Below are 22311 nucleotides of genomic sequence, written 5' to 3'. Positions count from 1 at the left end.
AAACATTCAGTCCTACACTAAACTCAGGGGTGGGAGAGACTGAGTTGCTAACCAGACTTCAGAGGGGGCTCAGGCTAGAGGGACAGGGTTTATATATATTCTCCCCCTGGTAAACCAATGGTTATCTCAGCCCTACTGGCCCATCCAGATGATGCACTTCCCCACCTCTTAGGCATCCCCCTCAAACTCCTGCAAGTGGGGTCCATAATAGATACAATACCCTGTTAAACCCCACCAATCCAGATAAAGATCTCTCACATTTGAGCTGGTTAGGAGTTACACTCTGTGCAAAGGAGGCTGGTGAATTCTGGAATTTGGCAGATGAAATGGATGTGTAAAGATGTCCTCAGTGATGGTTTACAGCAATGAGTACTATTATGTTTTAAATATCTTTACCAATTTACTAAAAAGCACCTTTGAAAATAAAAGCTTCAAGATTTTTTCAAATCCAGATGAGTTTCCACTATTAATGTTGCTTGTTTATATTTTTCTGCTTTGCCGATGAAGAGTTTCTTTCACTTTTAAGTTATCTGTGCTGTAGTGATTGGGCTACAAATATAATGATAATTTATTTGTTGAAAAATCTTTTCTGGGATTTTTTTAATAACTTTTATTGTTAGGTGTTTTTTTTTTACACACCACAGAAAGAAATAAAATAGGTATTGCACTTCTAATATATGAATGTAGACCAACAGACATTTGGACCAAAATTTTCAAACTTGGGTGCCTTAAAATGAAGCACCTAAATAAAAATGGACTGATTTCCAGAAGTGCTGGACACCTGCAACTGCCAGTGAAGTCTGTGGGAGCTGTGTGTTCACCACCTCCAAAAATCAGGCCACATTTTAAGGTGCTTAAACATGCCAAACTTTTGGCAGCTGAGTTTGAAAAATTTGGACTTAGATTTAAGCAGTTTTAATTTTTTATAGCAAGTAATAAACAATTTAAAGAGACAAATTTAATATAAAATATGTTGTGTGGGGAACCTCCTGTACTAAGAAAAAGAATCCAGGAAACTTGGTTTTACTTTTGTTAAAAGTTTGTTTTCACAAAATCTAAATCGTGGGGCAAATTTCACTAGACTGTATCGCTTTGCTTAATCAGTAGGAACAATTCTCAAAGCATCAACTAAATGATGCAGCCTGGAGCTTGCTCAGGAGATCACTTTCACATTATAGACTGTTTTTGGATTTACTGTACTCTAGTTCTCATCTACCACCAAACTGATTTAGATATTGCCATGATCATAGCTGATTTCAACTGCAGTCCTCAAGAGAAATAAAGGCTGATTTTAATTTTTATGTTAATCTATTTTAGGACAAGGTGTAACAAATCATTTATAAAAACCTAAAACAGATCTACAATTACCTGGGAAGATCCGTGGGGAGATTTCTTGCACTTCTGATGTTTTGGATTCAGCAGGCCATGTTTGGGTTTCATTTATAACTAAAAAAGTAGAAATTAGACTGTAAATACCAGAGGTACATCTGGTCTGCCTCTGTTTACATTTATTTCTACCCCCACTGTAGTTTGCCAAAACAATCCAAAACGAACAAACACGTGAAATCAAATACCTTAGGTAACTGCTGAACTTGCTTTCACCACACACCCAATAACAGCATGTGACTAGCTCTCTGAAACCGGCACTGTTTTTTAAATATTTTTTCTTAGTATCTGGTGTTCAAAACCTTGCAAGATTGGACACCTACTTACCCACATGACTAAACAAATGCTCAAAACAAAAGAAAAAAAAAAGAGGCTTTGTTTGAATGTACATTCTCACACCAAAATACATTCTTCTGATGATGCTCACCAACCATATTAACTTAATATAGGAGATGTCTACTTACCCAATATTTTCTTTGGTGTTTCAGATATTCCCAGTGTCTCAGGTTTAGGGAGTTTCTGTTGTGGTGTTTCATTGAGGCCTGGAATGATAAGGTGCACTACACATAAAGGTAAGTGAGCCATTCATTCAAAACATGGTGAGCTGTAATCTGCCCTGCAATACCCTCTGAGCCACTGAGAACTGAGCATGACTGTCAGAGGGAAGTATTTAGCTCTGTTCTGTCTAATCGTTAATCTCATTTGCTGCTGCTCCTTCACTCGTCTCCCACCCCCACCCCACACACATTGCCGCTGTTCTAGTATCATTGGCCACGGGCACCAATTACATGTTAGAGTAAATAGACATGGTATATTCAGCATTGCAATACATGTATTCTAACTGGACAAATCTTGATTGCATTGCAGTCTTGTGATTAATGAGGATTTGTTTGTGTGTGGTTAGAATACTAAGGCTCACAGAACAAAAGTTAGGCCAAACAAATTTCATGCTGTGTAAGGTTCTTCCACACACCATTCTTGAGTTTAGTGGCATTACACTGGGGATAAATTTGTCTCTAGATATTTTAAGCAGAGTGGTTCCCAATCTTTACAGACAAGAGTACCCATTTACTATACTAAGTTGGCACCATCTAGGGCCTGCTACTCATGTGCTCTAACTTGATACACAGTTACCCAAGCTCTACATCAGGCCAGACAACTGACAGGAATGAAGGAAACTGTGATGCACTGGGGCTGAGTACAGGTCTCAGTAAGACAGTGGAGTGGGGAAACTTAGTATACCATTCACAAAGCCTGAAGTGCAGGGCCGGCTTTAGGAAGTCTGGGGCCCAATTTGAATAGTTTAGACAGGGCCCTGGCAGGGATGGCTCACCCAGCGGCACTCCGGGTTTTCGCTCCGGGTCATCCATGGCACTGAAGGACCCGCCGCCAAAGACCAGGAGCGAGTGAAGGACCCACCACCAAAGTGCCGCCGAAGACCTGGAGCACCTCTGGTTGAGTAAAAATTAAAAAGGCGCCTAAGTTAGGCACTCTTCTTTAGGGTGCGGGGCCCTCTTAGGTGCGGGGCTCGATTCTGGGGAATTGGGGGAATTGGCCTAAAGCCGGCCCTGCTGAAGTATCAGTACAGGTATATGTTCCAGTAGTTGGAAACCCGTGACCTAGTGCACACCTGGAGGGGGCCCAGCATATGTTCACTTAACACCTCAAGATTATCTCTGCAAAATCACTCCTCTCCCTTCCCCTGCAATATGAAAAAACTGTTTTTGATAAAATAGTGGCAATAAGTCCTTTAAAATATTCTGACCATGGAATAGTCACTTTTATACTTCAGGTGCATCCTCCCCTCACCACCATTATCATAAAATATAATAAAAAAAATCTGAACCATTCTCAAGAAAGAAAGAACTAGAAAGGACAGGAAATATAAAGGATTTACACTGCTCTTTATCTATTGGCCAGAGAAGTAAGGAATGTTGTAGTCACCTAGTATTGCTCCTGCCATGGAAGGCCTGTCTGTGGTTTTAGGCAGCATCCGACGTGTGACATTTTGAATTACTGTGGAAACAGCAACAGTGCATTATCAGAGAAACTTACAAATTTTAAGTCAGGAAACAAAACACACACACAAGAGGATTCTGAACATTCTGAAAGCCTGTTTATTCAGTGTAGTTGCTCAGAGATATCAGCTTCATATCTTCTTACATTACCTCAAACATATCTGAGGGTTTGCAGGATGTCTCTTTTCTAAACCACCCCTAACTGCAAACCTTTCCCTTACACTCAATGTCATTCTTCATGCCATCAACATTAGATTGATTTTCTTTGTAAAAATTATGCTCTATAACAGGGTTCTCAACCTTTTTCTTTCTGAGCCTCATCCTCCCCAACATACTATAAAAAATTCATGGCCAGCATTAGGGGGTAGCAAGCAGGGCAATTGCTTGGGGCTCCATGACACAGGGGGCGCTGTGAAGCTAAGTTGCTCAGGCTTCAGCTTCAGCCTCACACGATGGGGCTTTGGCTTTCTGCCTTGGGCCTCAGTGAGTCTAACACTGGCCTTCCTTGACAGATCTCCTGAAAACTGCTTGCGCCCCTCTCCGCCAGAGGGCTCCAGACCCCAGGTTGAGAACTGCTGCTGTGTACTCAAGATATCACAGGACCAGTATCAGGAACTGCAGAACTTGAGGCTAATGCGATTTAGGGGAAGCTTAAAAAATCCCTAGAAAGTGTCTGCTATTTAATGAGACACTACAATATTAAACAATATGTCTGGCAGGAGACCACTACTATTTGTGTGCTCCTACTCCCCTCCCATCACCCCTGCCATTCATGTGACCCTGAAGATACACTGGAACATGTCTAATAAGTGTTAGGAGTGGTAGTATTTTTAACAGGTAGAGCTGGGTGAATAATTCATAATTAATAATTTGAGACATCTCACTGCTTTTACTAGTTTTTTCTGTGAATAGTTCTAAATCTGTATCTCATTTGCTAGCAGTTTCTTGCAAGTATTCAATTTTCAAAGTTTTAGTTTCTTTAATTAGACAATGCAGGTCTGACAATGTGTTTCTTTCACATGGCCAGATAAGGATAATTCTAAGAATCAGGTTTTTGGTTCAAATACTCAATTACAAATTCAAATTTTGCTTAAAAATTATTGTTACCGCAAATATTTCTTGCAGAATCCCCATGCACTAGAATATTAATGGAAAAGGGGTTTGAACACAGTCAAAGTGAATTTAAATAAAATATTCAAATTAATATTTAGGGTTTTGGTTTTTGTTGTATTTGATTAGCAATGGTAATAGATATTTTTAACTCAGAATGAAAACAAATATTTATAGGAACACAATAAAAAACGCCACACTGCAATAATGTTCTTTGTAATCCTATATTCTTTCTGACAGTAGCCAGTATCAGATGCTTCAGAGGAAGGTGTAAAATCATGCAATAGATATTCATACCATACCAGGTTTATGTGGGAAACTTTGTTCTTTGCCTTGGATTCATTGATTAGTTTATACCCTGAAGAACCAGGTCTGATATCACTATTTTATCCTGGCTGTTGTAACTGAATATTATGCTTTTACTATACAAACATCTAATCCTTTTTTAATCCCCCTTCTTATGTTTCATGTTGGGTGCATCATAAATATTAATTAATATGGAACTTTCAATATACATTATTTACTTTAAAAGTGGCATAACAGCATACAAGCATCTTCTAAGAAAAACACATGAAAGATCTGCAGTTAAAATAGCCTAAATAAAATGTGTAAGTAAAGACTGATCTTGTGCTTCAGGACATAAACCTCTGTCTGCACTGGCCAGCAGCTGAGGAAAATGCATGCTGCACATCCCCCCTTATGAGTGTGTCAGCAGGTGTGGTCATCTGCATGCTTGGGAGAACATTAAAAAGGTGCACCATGCACCATCATTATTATTTATTATTTGTGTTACAACTGTGCCAAAGAGCCTATGGTATGGACCAGGACGCCAGTGTACTAGGGACTGTACAAACACAGAATAGACAGCCCCAAAGATCTTACAATCTAAGAGTATGTCTATACTTATGGTGGCATGTGGAGTACAGACACTGCATGCACAGCTAGTATGGGTATAAACAGCACAGTGGATCGTGAGGTATGGCTTAGACAAGTGCCCTAAATGCCTGAATCACCAGGGTATGTGCCCTACATTGGATCTCTGCAGCCCAAGCAGTACCTCCCACAACAGTGTCCTGATTCCAGAACCTTTCCCCTCTGCTGGAGCCTTTCCCAGCGCCGGAGGCCTTTCCTGCTGCAGCAAAAGGCTCCAGCAAAGAGGAAAAACTCTGGCAATGAGGAGAAAGGGGAAAAAGGCTCTGGTGGTGATGGATAGCTGCCAGAGCCATTACATGTTCCCTCCCTGCTGCTGAAGCCTTTCACTGAAGCATGTAGCTACACACACTAGCGACAAGTGTGAATGCAGCCTGCTGTTTACTGTGGTGTGCGGCTACATGCATAGTCCTGTACTCTAAACACCACCGTATGTTTAGATATAAGCTATGTAACAATGCTTCCTGGAGCATCTTGCTTACAAACCACATAAGGATGCGTTACTGAGCTCCCACTACGGCAGTACAATTCCACATCATCCCAAACTCAAGCAAGTATCTAACTGACAAGTTTGAACCCAGAGCAAGGACATCATGTAATAAGTAAAATAAAGGGCTAAATCCTGATCATATGGCATGCATATGTATTCTAGTGATCTGAATGCAGGAATGGCAGCCAAAAACTACTGTGCTCTAAACTTGGTTCTGATACTGACTTCCGTCTATGGCCTCGAGATACAAAAAGAGCACTTAAAGAGGATAAAATAATTGCGGAGAAACTAAATGGATTCTCTGCTTCAGTCTTCATGGCTGAGGATGTTAGGGAGATTCCCAAACCTGAGCTGGCTTTTGTAGGTGACAAATCTAAGGAATTCTCACAGATTGAAGTGTCACTAGAGGAGGCTTTGGAATTAATTGATAAACTTAACAGTAAAAAGTGACCAGGACCAGATGGCATTCACCCAAGAGTTCTGAAAGAACTTAAATGTGAAATTGTGGAACTATTAACTATGGTTTGTAACCTGACCTTTAAATTGGCGTCTATACCAAGTGACTGGAAGAGAGCTAATTACAGACTGGTAAGTTTAATGTCAATACCGGGCAAATTAGTTGAAACAATAGTAAAGAATAAAATTGTCAGACACATAGAAGAACATAAATTGTCAACATGGTTTCTGCAAAGGGAAATCATGTCTTATTAATCTATTAGAGTTATTTGAAGGGGTCAACAAACATGTGGACAAGGGGGATCCAGTGGATATAGTGTACTTAGATTTCCAGAAAGCCTTTGACAAGGTCCCTCACCAAAGGCTCTAATGTAAATTAAGTTGTCATGGGATAAGAGGGAAGATCCTTTCGTGGATTGAGAACTGGTTAAAAGACAGGGAACAAAGAGTAGGAATAAATGGTAAATTTTCAGAATGGAGAGAGGTAACTAGTGGTGTTCCCCAAGGGTCAGTCCTAGGACCAATCCTATTCAACTTATTTATAAATGATCTGGAGAAAGGGGTAAACAGTGAGGTGACAGTTTGCAGGCGATACTAAACTGCTCAAGACAGTTAAGACCAAAGCAGATTGTGAAGAACTTCAAAAAGATCTCACAAAACTAAGTGATTGGGCAACAAAATGGCAAATGAAATTTACTGTAGATAAATGTAAAGTAATGCACAATGGGAAAAATAACCCCAACTATACATACAATATGATGGGGGCTAATTTAGCTACAACTAATCAGGAAAAAGATCTTGGAGTCATCGTGGATAGTTCTCTGAAGACATCCATGCAGTGTGCAGTGGCAGTCAAAAAAGCAAACAGGATGTCAGGAATCATTCAAAAAGGGATACAGAATAAGACTGAGAATATCTTATTGTCCTTATATCAATCCATGGTATGCCCACATCTTGAATACTGCGTACAAATGTGATCTCCTCATCTCAAAAAAGATATACTGGCATTAGAAAAGGTTCAGAGAAGGGCAACTAAAATGATTAGGGTTTTGCAATGGGTCCCATATGAGGAGAGATTAAAGAGGTTAAGACTTTTCAGCTTGGAAAAGAGAAAACTAAGGGGGATATGCTAGTGATATATAAATTCATGAATGGTGTGCAGAAAGTGAATAAGGAAAAGTTATTTACTATTTACTAGGGGACACCAAATGAAATTAATGGGCATCAGGTTTAAAACAAATCAAAGGAAGTTCTTCACACAGTGCACAGTCAACCTGTGGAACTCCTTACCTGAGGAGGTTGTGAAGGCTAGGACTATAATAGGGTTTAAAAGAGAACTAGATAAATTCATGGAGGTTAAGTCCATTAATGGCTATTAGCCAGGATGGGTAAGGAATGGTGTCCCTAGCCTCTGTTTGTCAGAGGGTGGAGATGGATGGCAGGAGAGAGATCACTTGATCGTTACCTGTTAGATTCACTCCCTCTGGGATACCTGGCATTGGTCACTGTCAGTAGACAGGATACTGGGCTGGATGGACCTTTGGTTTGACCCAGTATGGCCATTCTTATGTTCTTATGAAAATGAAAAGGGCCAAATGTCCTATGGCTCATTTGTCAAAATAAACCTGAGATTTGTACTTAGTCCATGTGTTGCCTCTTTATATATTGGCGTGTTTAACATTTCTCTGACTTGGGGAGCTCCTGGCTAAAATGAAAAAGACAATCATTTTCAGAACATATTAAATAAGCTCCTGTATTTCTGTTTCTATGGAAATTGGAATATTCAAATTTCCAAGAGCTGGTTCCTTAAAAATATTTTTTGCATGCTTCAAATCCCAATGTATGGCGAGCATGTTGGTTTAAGTCTATTCACACATGGTACTAATTAATTAAATAAATCACACCACTCCACAGTCAACTCTATTTTATGGACACGTGGAATTTTTATTTCTCTGAAATAAAAAAGAAGTGACATTATTTAAACATCTGGAAAACAAGCACAAGAAGCCATCTCTGAAAACAACTTCTTTTCCAGGAACACATATTGGAAATATAAAAGATTTGGAAGAAGTCATTTGGAACATATTTATTTTTCTAAATCCTTCTCAACTTAAAAACCATACAGGTAAAGTTAAATATTTGTACTTACAGAAAACTAAATTTAACAAGAAATATTATTTCACATTTGTCATAGGCACGCCATATAGGGGTTTTACTAATCTATAAAAGCCCAGATACCAAAGGCTTCCCAGGGGAGCGGAAACACACTGACATAGTGATGAAGACTCTTCATGTTGGAACATCTAAAAATCCCTGCAGGTGACACCACTGAAAAAATAGCACAAAATTTTCTATTTAAACACTTCATGTTAGGATTTCTCACAAGTCATCTCCGGACCCATGAACTTCCCAGGACATCAAGATATATGAGATTTTTAATCACAGAAATCCTTATATAACATAGGACTACTGAATAACAAAAATGGGTTTCCAATTTTAAACACTATTTCAAAGTTGCAGAAATAAAATCAACTATGCAATAATTATGTTTTGTAAAAGTACAACTAAGGAAGGGGGAAAATATCTCCCCCATTTTTTCTACAAATGCAGTTGTGCAACCTTAGCATTTTCTTGGTAAATACATTTCCAGAGGCCAGTATTTCCTCTCTTCCACTTGAACTGTAGCTTGCTGTTGTTTATCAGTTTCTGCTGAGACTCTTCACTGAAATCCTGATGGAAGATAGCACTGCCCATACCCAGATATGCTTTCATTTGCTACTTTCATTTCTTTCCTAAAAGCCTTCCCTCCACCTTTATTTTGGTCTAAAGCACACTGAAAGCATATGCATTTTTAAAAAAAGTTTCTAAACATCTTCTGCTCTGGAGTTGGATGTTAAAAATATTTGTTGAGCTGTCCCCAACTCATTCTTAAATTTTAGGGAATACCTTTACTCATCTAAAACTCTAAAGAAGAACTCTGCCCGTTTCCTCCCACACAGACAGTTCAGAAAAAGCTAACATCTGGGCTAATAACTTTTGTGTTTAGTGAACTACTTGTTGAAGAAATATTCTGAAAACTGTCATAACTGTGCTTGCACTTATATGTGAATACTAAGCTAGGGCTGGATAAACTCAAGCCTCTTCATAAGAGTAGAAACATAATATCGACATTGACTCAACTTTGGTTATTTCTTCTGTGGCTCTATATCTGTAACATTGCCCTTCTAAGCCTCCAGCAGTGTACAGAGCAGAGAATATGGCTGAGTGTGTATGACACACTGATTGTGAATTTTACTACAGCACTATGTAAGAAAACAGAATACAAAAGCCATCCACATTTTTCTGTGATCCACACTGACAACACATTAGGGGCCTCGAGGCTGCACCTGCCTACAATGTGCAGCGACTACAGCCTCTAGCATACAATGCTCATATTTAACTGACTAAAGGCTATTTAGATGAAAATGGGGCATTCATTGCTGGAACCTGCTGCCTCCAAGGGCTAGAACTCTAGATTCTGTATGAGGGAGGCTGTAGACCACATTTGAAGTTGAATTCATGAATAGCATGTTATCTGCCTGAGTACATTATACACACAGTAGTAAAGAGAAGTCACATTGGCATGGATGCCTGAAGGGAAGGGGATTTGCAGTTTGAATAGAGCACACAGATTATGTCCAGCTCAACAAATTCTGCATTGTAAGATTTAAAGTAACATTCAGAAAAGTAAAGCCTTAGCAATATCTAATTTTCAAAACACACAAAAGATGCCTATATAAAGAAAGGAAAGAAAGACTGAAGGAGGGCAGCAAATGGAGAAAACCAAAGACTAGGTACCGAGGAATGGAATACAATTTGAAGCTTATGAAGAACTGATCTGTGCATGATTCTGTACTGTAAATATTTCACTGTATAGTACAAATTTAACTCAAGTCACAGATTGCTTCTTTTCATACTTGGCAGCTAGGGGATGCCAGGCAGAGAGAATGACAAACCTGGATACTTTTATCAGTATGTTTCACATGGTAACCTTAAAGACAGACACTAGCAGAAACTACAATTGGTAGCTACTCAGCAAATAATTCAATGAAGTAGTTGTGTATGATGCAACAAAACAGCTCAGTTTAAAAATGAAGAGCAAACATAGTTAAACTACTTTTGTAATAAAAATTCACAATTTTGATTGTGAAGTTCCACTGATTTTGGTACTAGACTCTGCATGTATTAATCATAGTAAAAGTATTCTGTTTCTCATTTATTTTATACTTTTTTTGTGAGAGATCTGTGGTCAAGGGGGAAAAAACACGAAAAAACACACACGTTACCTTGTTTGATTATTGTAACAGGGACAAGTTTTGGACCATCTTTTAGTATGAGCTATAAAGAGAAAAAAATATATAAGCATTAGGATCTGTGCCATAATAGTAATTGAATTTTTCTTTCTAATGAAAATATAAGGCTTCAATCTAGTGCCTCATTTGTCCCAAGCTAACAACGGACATGGCTCCGGCCCCAACCACTGAAGGTTACACTTCATTTTTGTTGGCAAGAACTGTTATAAAGCATTTTGATCCCTTTCATTTGGCTATAGCCAGTTCTTTTGCTCCATTAATACAGAAAGTCTTACTGCTAAGGAATCCTCTAATTTTCGTTCTCTGTGAGACAAATCTCTCCAGCTTAAGAACCAGAGAAACCTTGACAATCAAACTGTGCAAAGTAATAACAACGAAACCTCCAAAACAACAATAATAACCCAGTAGTGTATTTTGTTACTAACTTTCAACTTAGATCAAAGTTACTGAAAAGTTCACAAACCATTCTCATAAACCAGGACTATTTTATTGTTTTAAAATCCAGATCAGATGTTCACTTTACATCTAATGTAAAGAATGGATGTAAAAGGCATCTGATGGGGGTTAGCATCTGTGAGCTTTGTCAATGGCACCATCTTAATTTCGACAACTGATTTCTCAGGGTGATAATAGGACAGTCACAAGGGGGCTCCAAATTGAAAGGAATTTATATGCTTTTTATATTTGTATTGCAAATATTTTTTGCCTTACACTGGTCTTTGATCCAGAAAGGTTTCCATCCACACACTAATCCTTTACAGACTTTTTGAGCACCATGGAAACAAGCATCTTTATCACATGAATTGGCCCTGCATTTCTCAGAATGGAGAAAATTGCAGATCTCTATGACATAAGTAAGCCCTGACTGTCCTTTGGCTCATGCAGGTACAGAAGCCAACATTTCAATAGTACAATGACTGGAAAGGGACCAGGCAGAAGTACTGCCAGATATGTACATATACTAACTGTAGCTATAAAATATAATCCTCTTTCAGTGAAGTCTGAGTTTAAAGGAGGAATAGAACTCAATATACAAATACCTCTTTTGGCTAAATATATAGTATATAAAGTCCTGCTTCCAGATGAGTGGGGATCAGTTAATGCTACTGATTTATTCTGTACTTCATAATATCACTCATTTAAGCTATTTCATACAAAAGCACTTTTAGGTAAAAAAATAATAAAATATTATGCTTTTTTAAAATTGTTCCATTTGGGTCAAATTTTTATGAGACCATTTGAGATCTCATTACAGATCATATTTTTCTTCTCCAGATTTTTGATCAACCATTGCTGTCAAGTTCAGGCCATCAAAATGTTATTTAAAAATAAACTATACTGCACTGTACAGAAAACAAATCTAATTAAACAGATTGCATAGTAGAGTACATGTCTTTAGGCATGATGTTGAGAAGATGAAAGGACCAGAGACCACAGATTTGGAGCTATTCAGAGGACCTTCAATTCAATCTCATTATAGATTGACCACATGCATGCAGAGAACATGAAAAAGGGATTCAAACTATAATGTATAGGAGACTTTCCAAGTCAAGTGAAGTGAAGAAAAGTGTTGTTGTGTGAAGTTAGAGTCCTACTAGAAGGGAGTATGAGTGATGTGCCATTATATTGGCAATTCAAACCACAGGTTTAAAGTGCACATTATGAAGTCTTTAAATGGATAGATTTAAACACTGGAAAAATGTACTAGGAGGCTTTAAAGCAAGAGGTTCTGTAGGGTTCTCTCTCGCCACTATTACCACTCTGTTTGTATCTTTGCTGTGGGAGAAAGCACGATATTTTGGCCTGCTTTGTCACCAGTACACTCAGATCTCCAGCTTTGTGTTGTTAAATCTAGGTGCTGCATTCTCTGTGTTTTCAAAGTGCCTCAGCTTAGAAAGTAGATGGAAGTAAACTAGCTTAGGCTGGAAGCAGAGAAGATGGAAATGGTGCATATAGGCAGCAGGGAGCATCTGGAAGTCTTATGGAGAAAGTTATGACTTAACTGGCACTATAGAGACTTGGTGGCACAACTCTCATGATTGGAGTACCAGCATTGAGGGATATAGCTTGTTCTGAAAGTATAGGTATGGCAAAAAAGGAGTAAGTGTTGTGCTGTATGTCAACAACGTAGTTACTTGCACCGAGGTCCAAAGGGGAAGTGAGCGACAGACCTACTGAAAGTCTCTGGGTATGGATAACAGGGAAAAGAACAGCAGTGATGTTATGGTGGGTATCTACTATTGACCACCAATTCAGGAAGAGGAAACAGATAAGTCATTCTACAAGGAGGTAACAAGATTAGCTAACACACATTAGCTAGTATTAATGAGGGATTTTAACTTCCCTGATATCTGTTGGAAGACAATTGCAGCAAAACATAATATGTCCTGCAAATTCTTAGTGTGAGTAGGAGATAAATTTTCTGATTCAGAAAGTTAAGGGAACAATGAGAAGATCATCTATTTTGGACCTAGTTTTGACCAATAGGGATGAATTAATTGTGAATGTGAAGGCGATTGGGACTTGGGAGGAAGTGATCATGATCTGACAGAATTCAAGATCCTGTGGAAAAAAGGACATGAGAACAGCAAAACAAGGATACTAGGGTTCAGAAAGGCAGATTTCAATGGACTCAGTGAAATACAAGGCAAGGTCCCATTGAAAGACCTATTAGGAAGAAAAGGAGTCAAAGCGGGGTGGCAGTTCTTAAACGATGTAATACTAGAAGCTCAACATCAAGCTATTCTGACAGAAAAGAAAGATAAGAAGAGCCACAGGAGTCCAATGTGGCTGCACAAGAAGCTTTTTAGCTATCTAAAACCCCAAAGGGATACATACAGGAAATGGAAGGAGGGGTATGTCACCAAATAAGTATATATAAGAATAGCACAAGCATATAGCAACAAAATTAGGAAACCCAAGGCAAAGAATGAGTTACATCTGGCAAAAAATGTTAGAGACAACAAGAAGGGGTTTTTCAAATATGGTCATACAGAAAAGAAAGATCAAGGATGATATGGGTCCACTGCTCAAAGGAGAAGGTGAGCTGGTATGGAAGATAATAGGAAGACAGAGCTGCTCAATGCCTACTTTGCTTCAGTCTTCTCATAAAAGATAACATCTGACTAGACAACAAGCAAAGTTACCATAGATAATAAAGGGACAGGGATGCAGATTGGAATAAGTAAAGAACATGTCAAAGATCTTCTGACCAATTTGAATGAATTCAAATTGGCAGGGTTGGATGCTAGTCACCTGAGATTACTGATGGAATTATCTGAAGAAATCTCAGAGCCACTGGCAATAATATTTACAAACTCATGGGTAACAGGAGAGGTCCTCAAAGACTGGAGAAGGGCTAACATACTGCCCATCTTTAAAAAAGGGGAAAAAGGAGGAGCAAGGGAACTATACACCAGTCAGCTTGACTTCGATACCTGGGAAGCTACTAAAGCAATGTATACAACATTCAATTTTCAAATACCTGGAGGATGAAGGGTAATTGCTAGCAGCCAGCATGAATTTACTAAGAACAAATCATGCCAAACTAGCTTGATTTCCTTCTTTGTCTGATTTGGGGGTTTTGGGAAATGTGGTGGAGATAATACACCTGGACTTCAGCAAGGCTTTTGACACAGCCCCACATGACATTCTAATAAGTAAGCTGGAGAAATGCAAGAAGTGGATAGATAGTTAGTTAAACAACCACAAAGTAACTATTAATGGAATGATATTAGACTGGAGGGAGGTCTCAAGTGGGGTTCCACAGGGATCTCATCTGGGTCCGGTATTGTTTAACATCTTTATTAATGACTTGGATGCAGGTATAGAGAGCATACTGATAAGTTTGCAGATAACACAAAGCTGGGGAAGGGAGTTGCCAATACTTTGGAGGATAGAGCTAAAATTTAGAGGGATCTTGATAAATTGGACAACTGGCCTATAGACAACAAAATGAAATTCAACAATGACAGATGTAAGATGCTATATTTAGGGAGGAAAAGCCAAATGCACAAACACAGAATGGAGGGAAATTGGCTTAGCAGCAACCCTGCTAAGAAGAATCCAGGAGTTGTGGTGGATCACATCCTCAACATGAGTCAGCAATGTGATGCTATTGCCAAAAAAAGCAAATGAAGGTTTTAGGATGCATTAACAGAGGCATAGCATGCAAGTCACAGAAGGTGATAGTATCACTCTACTCAGTGCTGGTTAGGCCTTAGCTGTCCAGTCTTGGTCACCAATGTATAGAAAGGATATAGAGAAACTGGAAAGGATCCAGAGGCAAGTGACAGAGAGGATCAAAGAGATGGAATGAAAGCCGTATGAGCAAAGAAGGAACGGGGTATGTTTAGTCTGGAAAAGAAGAGATTAAGAGGGTTGGAGGGGGAGGGGAATATGATACCAATCTTCAAATACTTCAAAGGCTGCTACAAAAGAGATGGAGAAAAGTTGTTGTCTTTTGCCACGGAGGGCAGGACAAGAGGCAATGGGTTCAAACTACAGCACAGCAGATTTAGATAAAATCTCAGGAAAAACTTCCTAACTGTAAGGTAAATAGGACAATGGAACAGACTGCCTAGGGAGATTGTGGAAGCTCCTTCACTGGAGGCTGAATAAAGAATGGTTACCTACCTTTTTGTAAGTGTTGTTCTTTGAGATGTGTTGCTCATGTCCTTTCCATTCTAGGTGTGTGTGTGCCCACGTGCACAGTTGTTGGAGATTTCTGCCTTAGAGGTATCCGTAGGGCTGGCTGTGGTGCCCCCTGGAGAGCTGCGCTCATGTATTGGTATATCAGGCACCACTGGCCCTGCGCCCTCTCGGTTACTGCTTGCCAGCAACTCCGACAGAGGGGCAGAAGGGCCGCTAATGGAATGGACATGAGCAATACATCGCGAAGAACAACAGTTACGAAAAGATAGGTAACCGTTTTTTCTTCTTCAAATGCTTGATCACGTCAATTCCATTTTAGGTGACTCACAAGCAGTGTCCACAGAGGTAGGCTCGAAGTTCACAGCTTAGTGGCTTGTAGTACTGTCCTACTGAAGTCAGCATCATCCCAGGCCTGCTGCGTCAGTGCATCGTGGGACATAAAGGTATGGACAGAAAATCAGGTTGCTGCTTTAAACATGTCCTGGATAGGCACATGGGCTAGAAAGGCTGCTAAAAAGGCCTGCGCCCTAATAGAGTGGGCGGTGACAATCGCTAGGGGTGGCACCTTCACTTAGCCATAGCAGAAGCAAATGCAGGCAGTGATCTAAGAAGAAATTCTTTGAGTGGATATCAGGCAACCTTTCATCCTGTTGGTCACAGCGATGAATAATTGTGTTGACTTACGGAATGGCTTGGTCCTGTCAATGTAGAAGATCAGCGCCCTCTTCATGTCCAGAGTGCATAGCCTATGCTCCTCCTCAAACTTATGCAGCTTTGGAAAGAAGACCGATATGTAAATATCCTGGCTTTAATGAAACTGAGAGACTAACTTGGGAAGAAAAGCCGGGTGCGGTCTCAGTTGGACCTTGTAGAAGACCATGTACGGTGGCTCCGAGGTGATCGCCTGAATCTCGGATACTTGGTGGACCAATGTCACTGCGACCAGGAATGTGACCTTTCAGGAAAGGAGAAGGAGAGATCAGAAAGCCAGAAGCTTGAAGGGAGGGCCTGTAAGCTGCAGCAGCACCAGATTCAAGTTCCACAGCAGGATGAGGTCCCTGACTTGCAGGTAGAGGCACTCTAGGCCCTTAAGGAATCTGGCCATGATATTCTGAGCAAAAACTGACCTGCCCTCGAATGGAGCTGGGGAGGCTGAGATGGCTGCTAGATGGACCTGGATCTATGAGAAGGATAAGCTCTGGATCTTAATATGCAGGAGGTAGTCCATAATAAGCCGCAGCAACGGCTCGGGATGAACAACTTTTCCCGCAATCCAGCAGGTGAACTGTTTCCACTTGACCAGGTAGGTCATTCTGGCGGAGGGATTCCTACTTCCCAATAGATATGCTGAACCTCAGATGACCACTGCTGCTCCTGCATGGTTAGCCAAGCAGCAGCCAGGCCATCAAATGTAACGCTGTCAGGTTGGGATGCAAAAAACGTCCGTGGTACTGGGACAACAGGTCCGACCTGAGCAGTAGCTGAAACAAGGTTGCCACTGTGAGGTCCAGCAGAGTGCTGAACCAGTGTTGGAGTGGCCACGCCAGTACTATGAGGATGACTCTTGCCCTCTCCTGTTCGATTTTTGTGAGCACCCTGGGTAGCAACAGCACCAGAGGGAAGGTGCATATCAAAGTCCCCTGACCACGGGAGCAGAAAGGCGTCTGACAGGAATCCCCTGTCCATGCCCCTGATTGAGCAGAAGATGTGGCATTTCCTGTTCGGCTGGGACGCGAACAGGTCCACCCGGGGAGTTCCCCACTTGTGGAAGATGGAACTGACCACCTCTGGATGAAGGGACCACATGTGAAGAGATGAGAACATTCTGCTGAGGTGATCTGCCAAAGCGTTCTTGGTCCCTAGAAAGTGAGTGGCTATGAGGTAGATGTTGTGCTGCAGACAGAAGTCCCAGAGCAAGAGGGCTTCCTGGCAGATGACCTGGCTCCACCCTGTCTACTGACATAGAAGACCGTAGCTGTGGTGTCTGTCAGGACCTGAACCATCCTGTCTTGAATCTGAGGTAGAAAGGCTTGGCAGGCTAGTCAAACCGCCCTGAGTTCCCTGACATTGATATGCAGCGAGCGATCATGACTGGACCAACGACTTTGAGCGTGGAGAGTGCTCAGGTGGGCTCCCCATCCCAGGTCCGAGATGCCAGAGACAAGGATCACTGATGAGGTCAGAGCCATGAGTGTACTCTTTCAACACCAACTTGGGATCTTGACCACCTGGTCCATACTGTGCTGGTTTGGGACACAGACCAATGCCAGCCACACCTGAAGGGGTCTGAGGCAGAGTCGTGCATGCTGGACCACCTAAGTACATGCTGCCATGTGACCCAACAGTCACAGGCACATGTGGGCGGCAGTGAGCAGGTGGGCCTGCAGGCCCATGAAGAGGTCTGCCCTGGCCTGGAACCAAGTCTCGGGGAAGAAGGCCCTGGCCTGAGTGGAGTTGAGGATTGCTCCAACTAATTCTATGTGTCGTACTGAGATTAAGGTTGACTTTTTCTTGTTTATTAGCAACCCCAGGTCTCGACAGGTGGAACATACCAGATTGAGATGCCTCTGCACCTGATTCAGGGACTGGCCCCTTATCAACCAGTTGTCGAGGTACGTGTATATTTGGACTCCCCAATGTCGCAGGTAAGCGGCCACTGGTGCTATACGCTGTCTTATGAAAGGAGACTCGAAGAGCTTGGTTTGTTTAGCCTAACCAAAAGAAGGCTGAGGAGACATATGATTGCTCTTTATAAATATATCAGAGGGATAAATATCAGGGAGGGAGAGGAATTATTTAAGCTTAGTACCAATGTGGACACAAGAATAAATGGCTATAAACTGAACACTAGGAAGTTTAGACTTGAAATTAGACAGTTTCTAACCATCAGAGGAGTGAAGTTCTGGAATAGCCTTCCAAGCGGAGTAGTGGGGACAAAAGACATATCTGGCTTCAAGACTAAGCTTGATAAGTTTATGGAAGGGATGGTATGATGGGATAGCCTAATTTTGGCAATTAACTGATCTTTGATTATTAGCAGGTAAGTATGCCCAATCATCTGTGATGGGATGTTAGATGGGGTGGGATCTGAGTTACTATGGAGAATTCTTTCCTGGGTGGTGGCTGGTGAGTCTTACCCACATACTCAGGGTTTAACTGATCACCATATTTGGGGTCGGGAAGGAATTTTCTTCCAGGGCAGATTGGCAGAGGCCCTGGAGCTTTTTCACCTTCCTCTGCAGTATGGGGGACAGGTCAGTTGCTGGAGGATTCTCTGCACCTTGAGGTCTTTAAACCATGATTTGAGGACTTCAATAACTCAGACATAGGTTAGGGGTTTGTTACAGGAGTGAGTGGGTGAGATTCTGTGGCCTGCATTGTGCAGGAGGTCAGACTAGATGATCATAATGGTCCCTTCTGACCTTAAAGTCTACGAGTCTATGAACTTACTCAGGGCTGATGAGAGACCAAAGGGCATCGCCATTAACTGGAAGTGGCACTAGCCCAACATGAAGCAGAAGAAGTGCCAATGCCCTAGGAAAATGGAAGTGTGCATCCTTTAAGTTGAGGGCAGCGTACCAGTCTCCTGGATCCAGGGAGGGAATGATGGAAGCTAGGAAGACCATGCAAAACTTCAACTTCTTGAGATCCTTGTTGAGGCAGGTATAGGATGGGTCTCAGGCCCCCTTTTGCCTTCAGGATTAGGCAATAGCGGGAGTAAAATCCTCATCCTTCCATGTTCCAAGCAACCTTTTCCACTGCCCTCAGGTGCAGGAGGTTTTCGACCTCCTGAACGAGGAGTTACTCATGAGAAGGGTCCCTAAAGAGGAATGCGGAAGGGATGGATGTTCGGCTATAAATTGCAGAGTGTAGCCCACTGTACTGAGCACCCAGTGGTCTGAGGTGACACGGGATCAGGCCAACCAGAAAGGGTTGAGGAAAGGGAGGATTGGATCCAGTACTTTGGCTGGGGCGCCATCCTTGTGCACACCCTCAGAACGACTGCTTCTGGCCTCCCTGACTTCTGGGAGGGTCAGGTTGGGCAGCCAGGTGGGAAGAGAAGAAGTAGTGTCTCTTTAGGCCCCTTATCCTTGTCTGTGTCTCAGGAGCCAGATCTGGGAGCCCCCCAGCACCTAGACTGCAATGGAGGAAGAGGCAGTTGGCTCAGGAGTCCTTGAGCCAATGGAGCCTAGAGTCAGTCAGCTTAGAAATGAGCCCTGAACCCCTAAATGGGAGGTCCTAGACTGCGGTCTGCATCTCCTGGGACAGCCCAGAAGCCTGCTACCAGGAGCTGCATCTCATGGCCACCACCAATGCAGTCAAGTCCATCACATCCCAGGCATCACCAACATGGCAAACTCTTGGGCATGGTCCTGTAGGAGCGCCTCTGTGAACTTATTAAGGTAGTCCCACAGGTTAAAGTTGTAACATGCCAGCAGAGCCTGGTGGTTAGACACCTAAACTGTAAGCTGGTCGTGGACAGGGCCAGCTTTAAGAAGTGCGGGGCCCAATTCAAACATTTTCGGTGGGGCCCTGGCAGAGATGACTACAAAAAAAAAAAAGTGTAAAAAAAAAACCTTTTATTTCTTCCATGTATTATTTACTTTCCATAACTATACAAATAATAAAATTGTATATTGTGTACATTGCATCATATATGCTGTTGATTGCTTATTAATGACTGCCATTTCACATGTGTGGGTCCCTGCCACTCCCTGCGGGTGTGCACGTGTGGGTCCCAGCTGCTCCTTGCCCCCCTCTTTGAAGCAGGTGTGGGAACTGCAGGGCAGCAGCGGACATGAGGCTGGTTGGAGGCAGGGCAGGGGCTGACTGGAGGTAGGGTCTAGCTGTAGGCAGGGCAAGGGGTGCAAGGCTGGCTGGAGACAGGGGGGTGTGGGGTGGGCTGGCTTCAGGCAGGGCCGCAGGGGGATGCAGCAGGGGTTGAGAGGGCTGGAGACAGAGGAGTGCAGAACTGGCTGGCTTCAGGCAGGGGGGTGCAACAGGGATTGGCTGGAGACAGGGCAGGGGGTGCGGGGATGGGTGTGGGCAGGGCGGGCAGGGTGTGCAGGACTGGTGCGGGCAGGGCTGTGTGTGGGGCTGGCTGGCTTTGAGCAGGGCCACAGAGGTGTGTGGCAGGGGTTGGCTGGAGACAGGGCAGGGGGTTTGGCAGGGGCTGGCTGTGGGCACGGGGTGCAGAGCTGGCTGCAGGCTGTGGGGGCAGGGCTGGTGCGGGCAGAGCAGGGGTGCAGCAGAGGCAGCTGGAGCCCCCGCCCTTTAAATAGCCCCCAAGGCTCCCGCTATCCCAGGGCTCTGGGGGTTATTTAAAGGGCCTGGGGCTCCCCTGCTTCTACCCCCCCGGACCTTTTAAATAGCCGCGGGAGCCCTGGAGAATACATGGGGGTAGGGGGGGGCTCCAGTGGCTATTTAAAGGACGGGGTGGCAGAGGCAGCTGGAGCCCCGGCCCTTTAAATAGCCCCCGGAGCCTCCCGCTATCCCAGGGCTTTGGGGGCTATTTAAAGGGCCCAGAGCTCCAGCCGGGAGAGATGGGCTGCAGGGTAGGGCTTACACTCCGGCCGGGGCTCCAGCTGGGAGAGCAGGGCCGCAGGGTGGCTTGCCCCGCTCCGGCCGCGGCTCCAGCCGGGAGAGCGGGGTTGCGGGGCGGCTTGCCCCGCTCCGGCCGGGGCTCCAGCCGGGAGAGCGGGGCTGTGGGGCTTGCTGCACTCCAGCCGGGGCTCCAGCTGGGAGAGCCGGGCTGTGGGGCAGCGGCGCTCCCGCCGGCGCTTTAGTCAGGAGAGCAGGGCCATGGAAGACCCTGGAGCAGACCGCAGCCAGGGTATTTAAAAAAAATTTAAAAGAGCTTAAGGCGCGGGGCCCTCTTAGGCGCGGTGCCCGATTCCGGGGAATCGGCTGAATCGGCCTAAAGCGGTCCTGGTCGTGGAATGAACTTTTCTGCCAAACAGTCTAGTCTTTTGGCCTTTATTTTTTGGCATTCCACTGGGGTGGCCTTATCTGTCCCTTTTGTTCACCAAGGACATGACCAATGAAGCCATGGGGGGATGAGTATACAGACAGTCAAAGCCCTTTGTAGGGACATAGTATTTCTTTTTCACTTTCTTTGACATAGGCGGAATAGAGAAGGTGGTTTGCCACCTTAATTTGGCTATTTTGAGCACGCCTGGGCGGACAGGCAATGCAATTTTAGCCAGTGCAGTGGCCGAGATGACACTGAAGAGGCCGTCTGCCTCCTCAGCAACCTCCTCAATCTGCAGGCCAAGATTGTCCACCACCCATTTAAGAGGGCCTTAAAATCGTCCAGAGGGGCTGCTGTTGAGGGATGGCCTCGGTACTACCTTGTCTGAGGATGACGATGAGAACCACACCACCTGTGGGAGGGCGTTGTACTCTTCCTTGTTGTGGGAGGGCTCCCTCAATGCTGGGGTATGGTGAATTGGCACTGAGCTCTGACTGTGGTGCTGGAGGTGCTATGGCCACCTTGTCCGATGAGGCCCGGAGAATATTGGACCAACACCATTGGCACCCCCCATGGGTTCCAGTACTGCCACTGGGGGGCCGCTGTCCCTGATGCATTGGCACCATGGCTGGTGCTTTCCTGGTCTCCCATATTGATGGAGAGTCACCCATTTTTGGCGATGGGCTAAAGTTGCGGTCCAACCCCAACCACTGCCCCTCCAATGACCATGGCAGGGCCACTAAGGCCAGACTCAGTCTGCTGACCCTGGTGGGCAATTGGTGGGGTGATGGTGAATAGTGCTGCCTGCCCAAGGAACAGTACCGGGGAGAACAAAACTGGTGCCAAGATCCTGAATGACCCCTCCAGGACAGTGACCGACATCAAGGAGATAACCTGAGAGTGACTGGCGCCTGGGCGACCTGTGGCCAAACGTTCACCAGAACC

General features: G+C 43.4%; 1 protein-coding gene across 26 annotated transcripts in view; it reads right to left on the bottom strand.

The window, feature by feature from the left end:
* ABI3BP (ABI family member 3 binding protein) overlaps positions 1 to 22311 on the bottom strand; it is a 319764-nt gene that overhangs the window by 161966 nt on the left and 135487 nt on the right. For all 26 annotated transcript variants that reach the window (XM_030582778.1, XM_030582662.1, XM_030582833.1 and 23 more), the window contains exons 7-10: positions 10716 to 10767; positions 3331 to 3402; positions 1851 to 1946; positions 1369 to 1446 (exon numbers count right to left, since the gene is read on the bottom strand). In XM_030582778.1, the coding sequence (XP_030438638.1) occupies positions 1369 to 1446; positions 1851 to 1946; positions 3331 to 3402; positions 10716 to 10767 (298 nt within the window). The remainder of the gene's footprint in view (positions 1 to 1368; positions 1447 to 1850; positions 1947 to 3330; positions 3403 to 10715; positions 10768 to 22311) is intronic.

This window comes from Gopherus evgoodei, chromosome 1 (assembly GCF_007399415.2).
Source record: "Gopherus evgoodei ecotype Sinaloan lineage chromosome 1, rGopEvg1_v1.p, whole genome shotgun sequence".
In the NCBI taxonomy this organism is placed as follows: Eukaryota; Metazoa; Chordata; order Testudines; family Testudinidae; genus Gopherus; species Gopherus evgoodei.
Note: the sequence above shows the minus strand (reverse complement) of the source record. Positions and strands in the feature narration are given on the sequence as shown.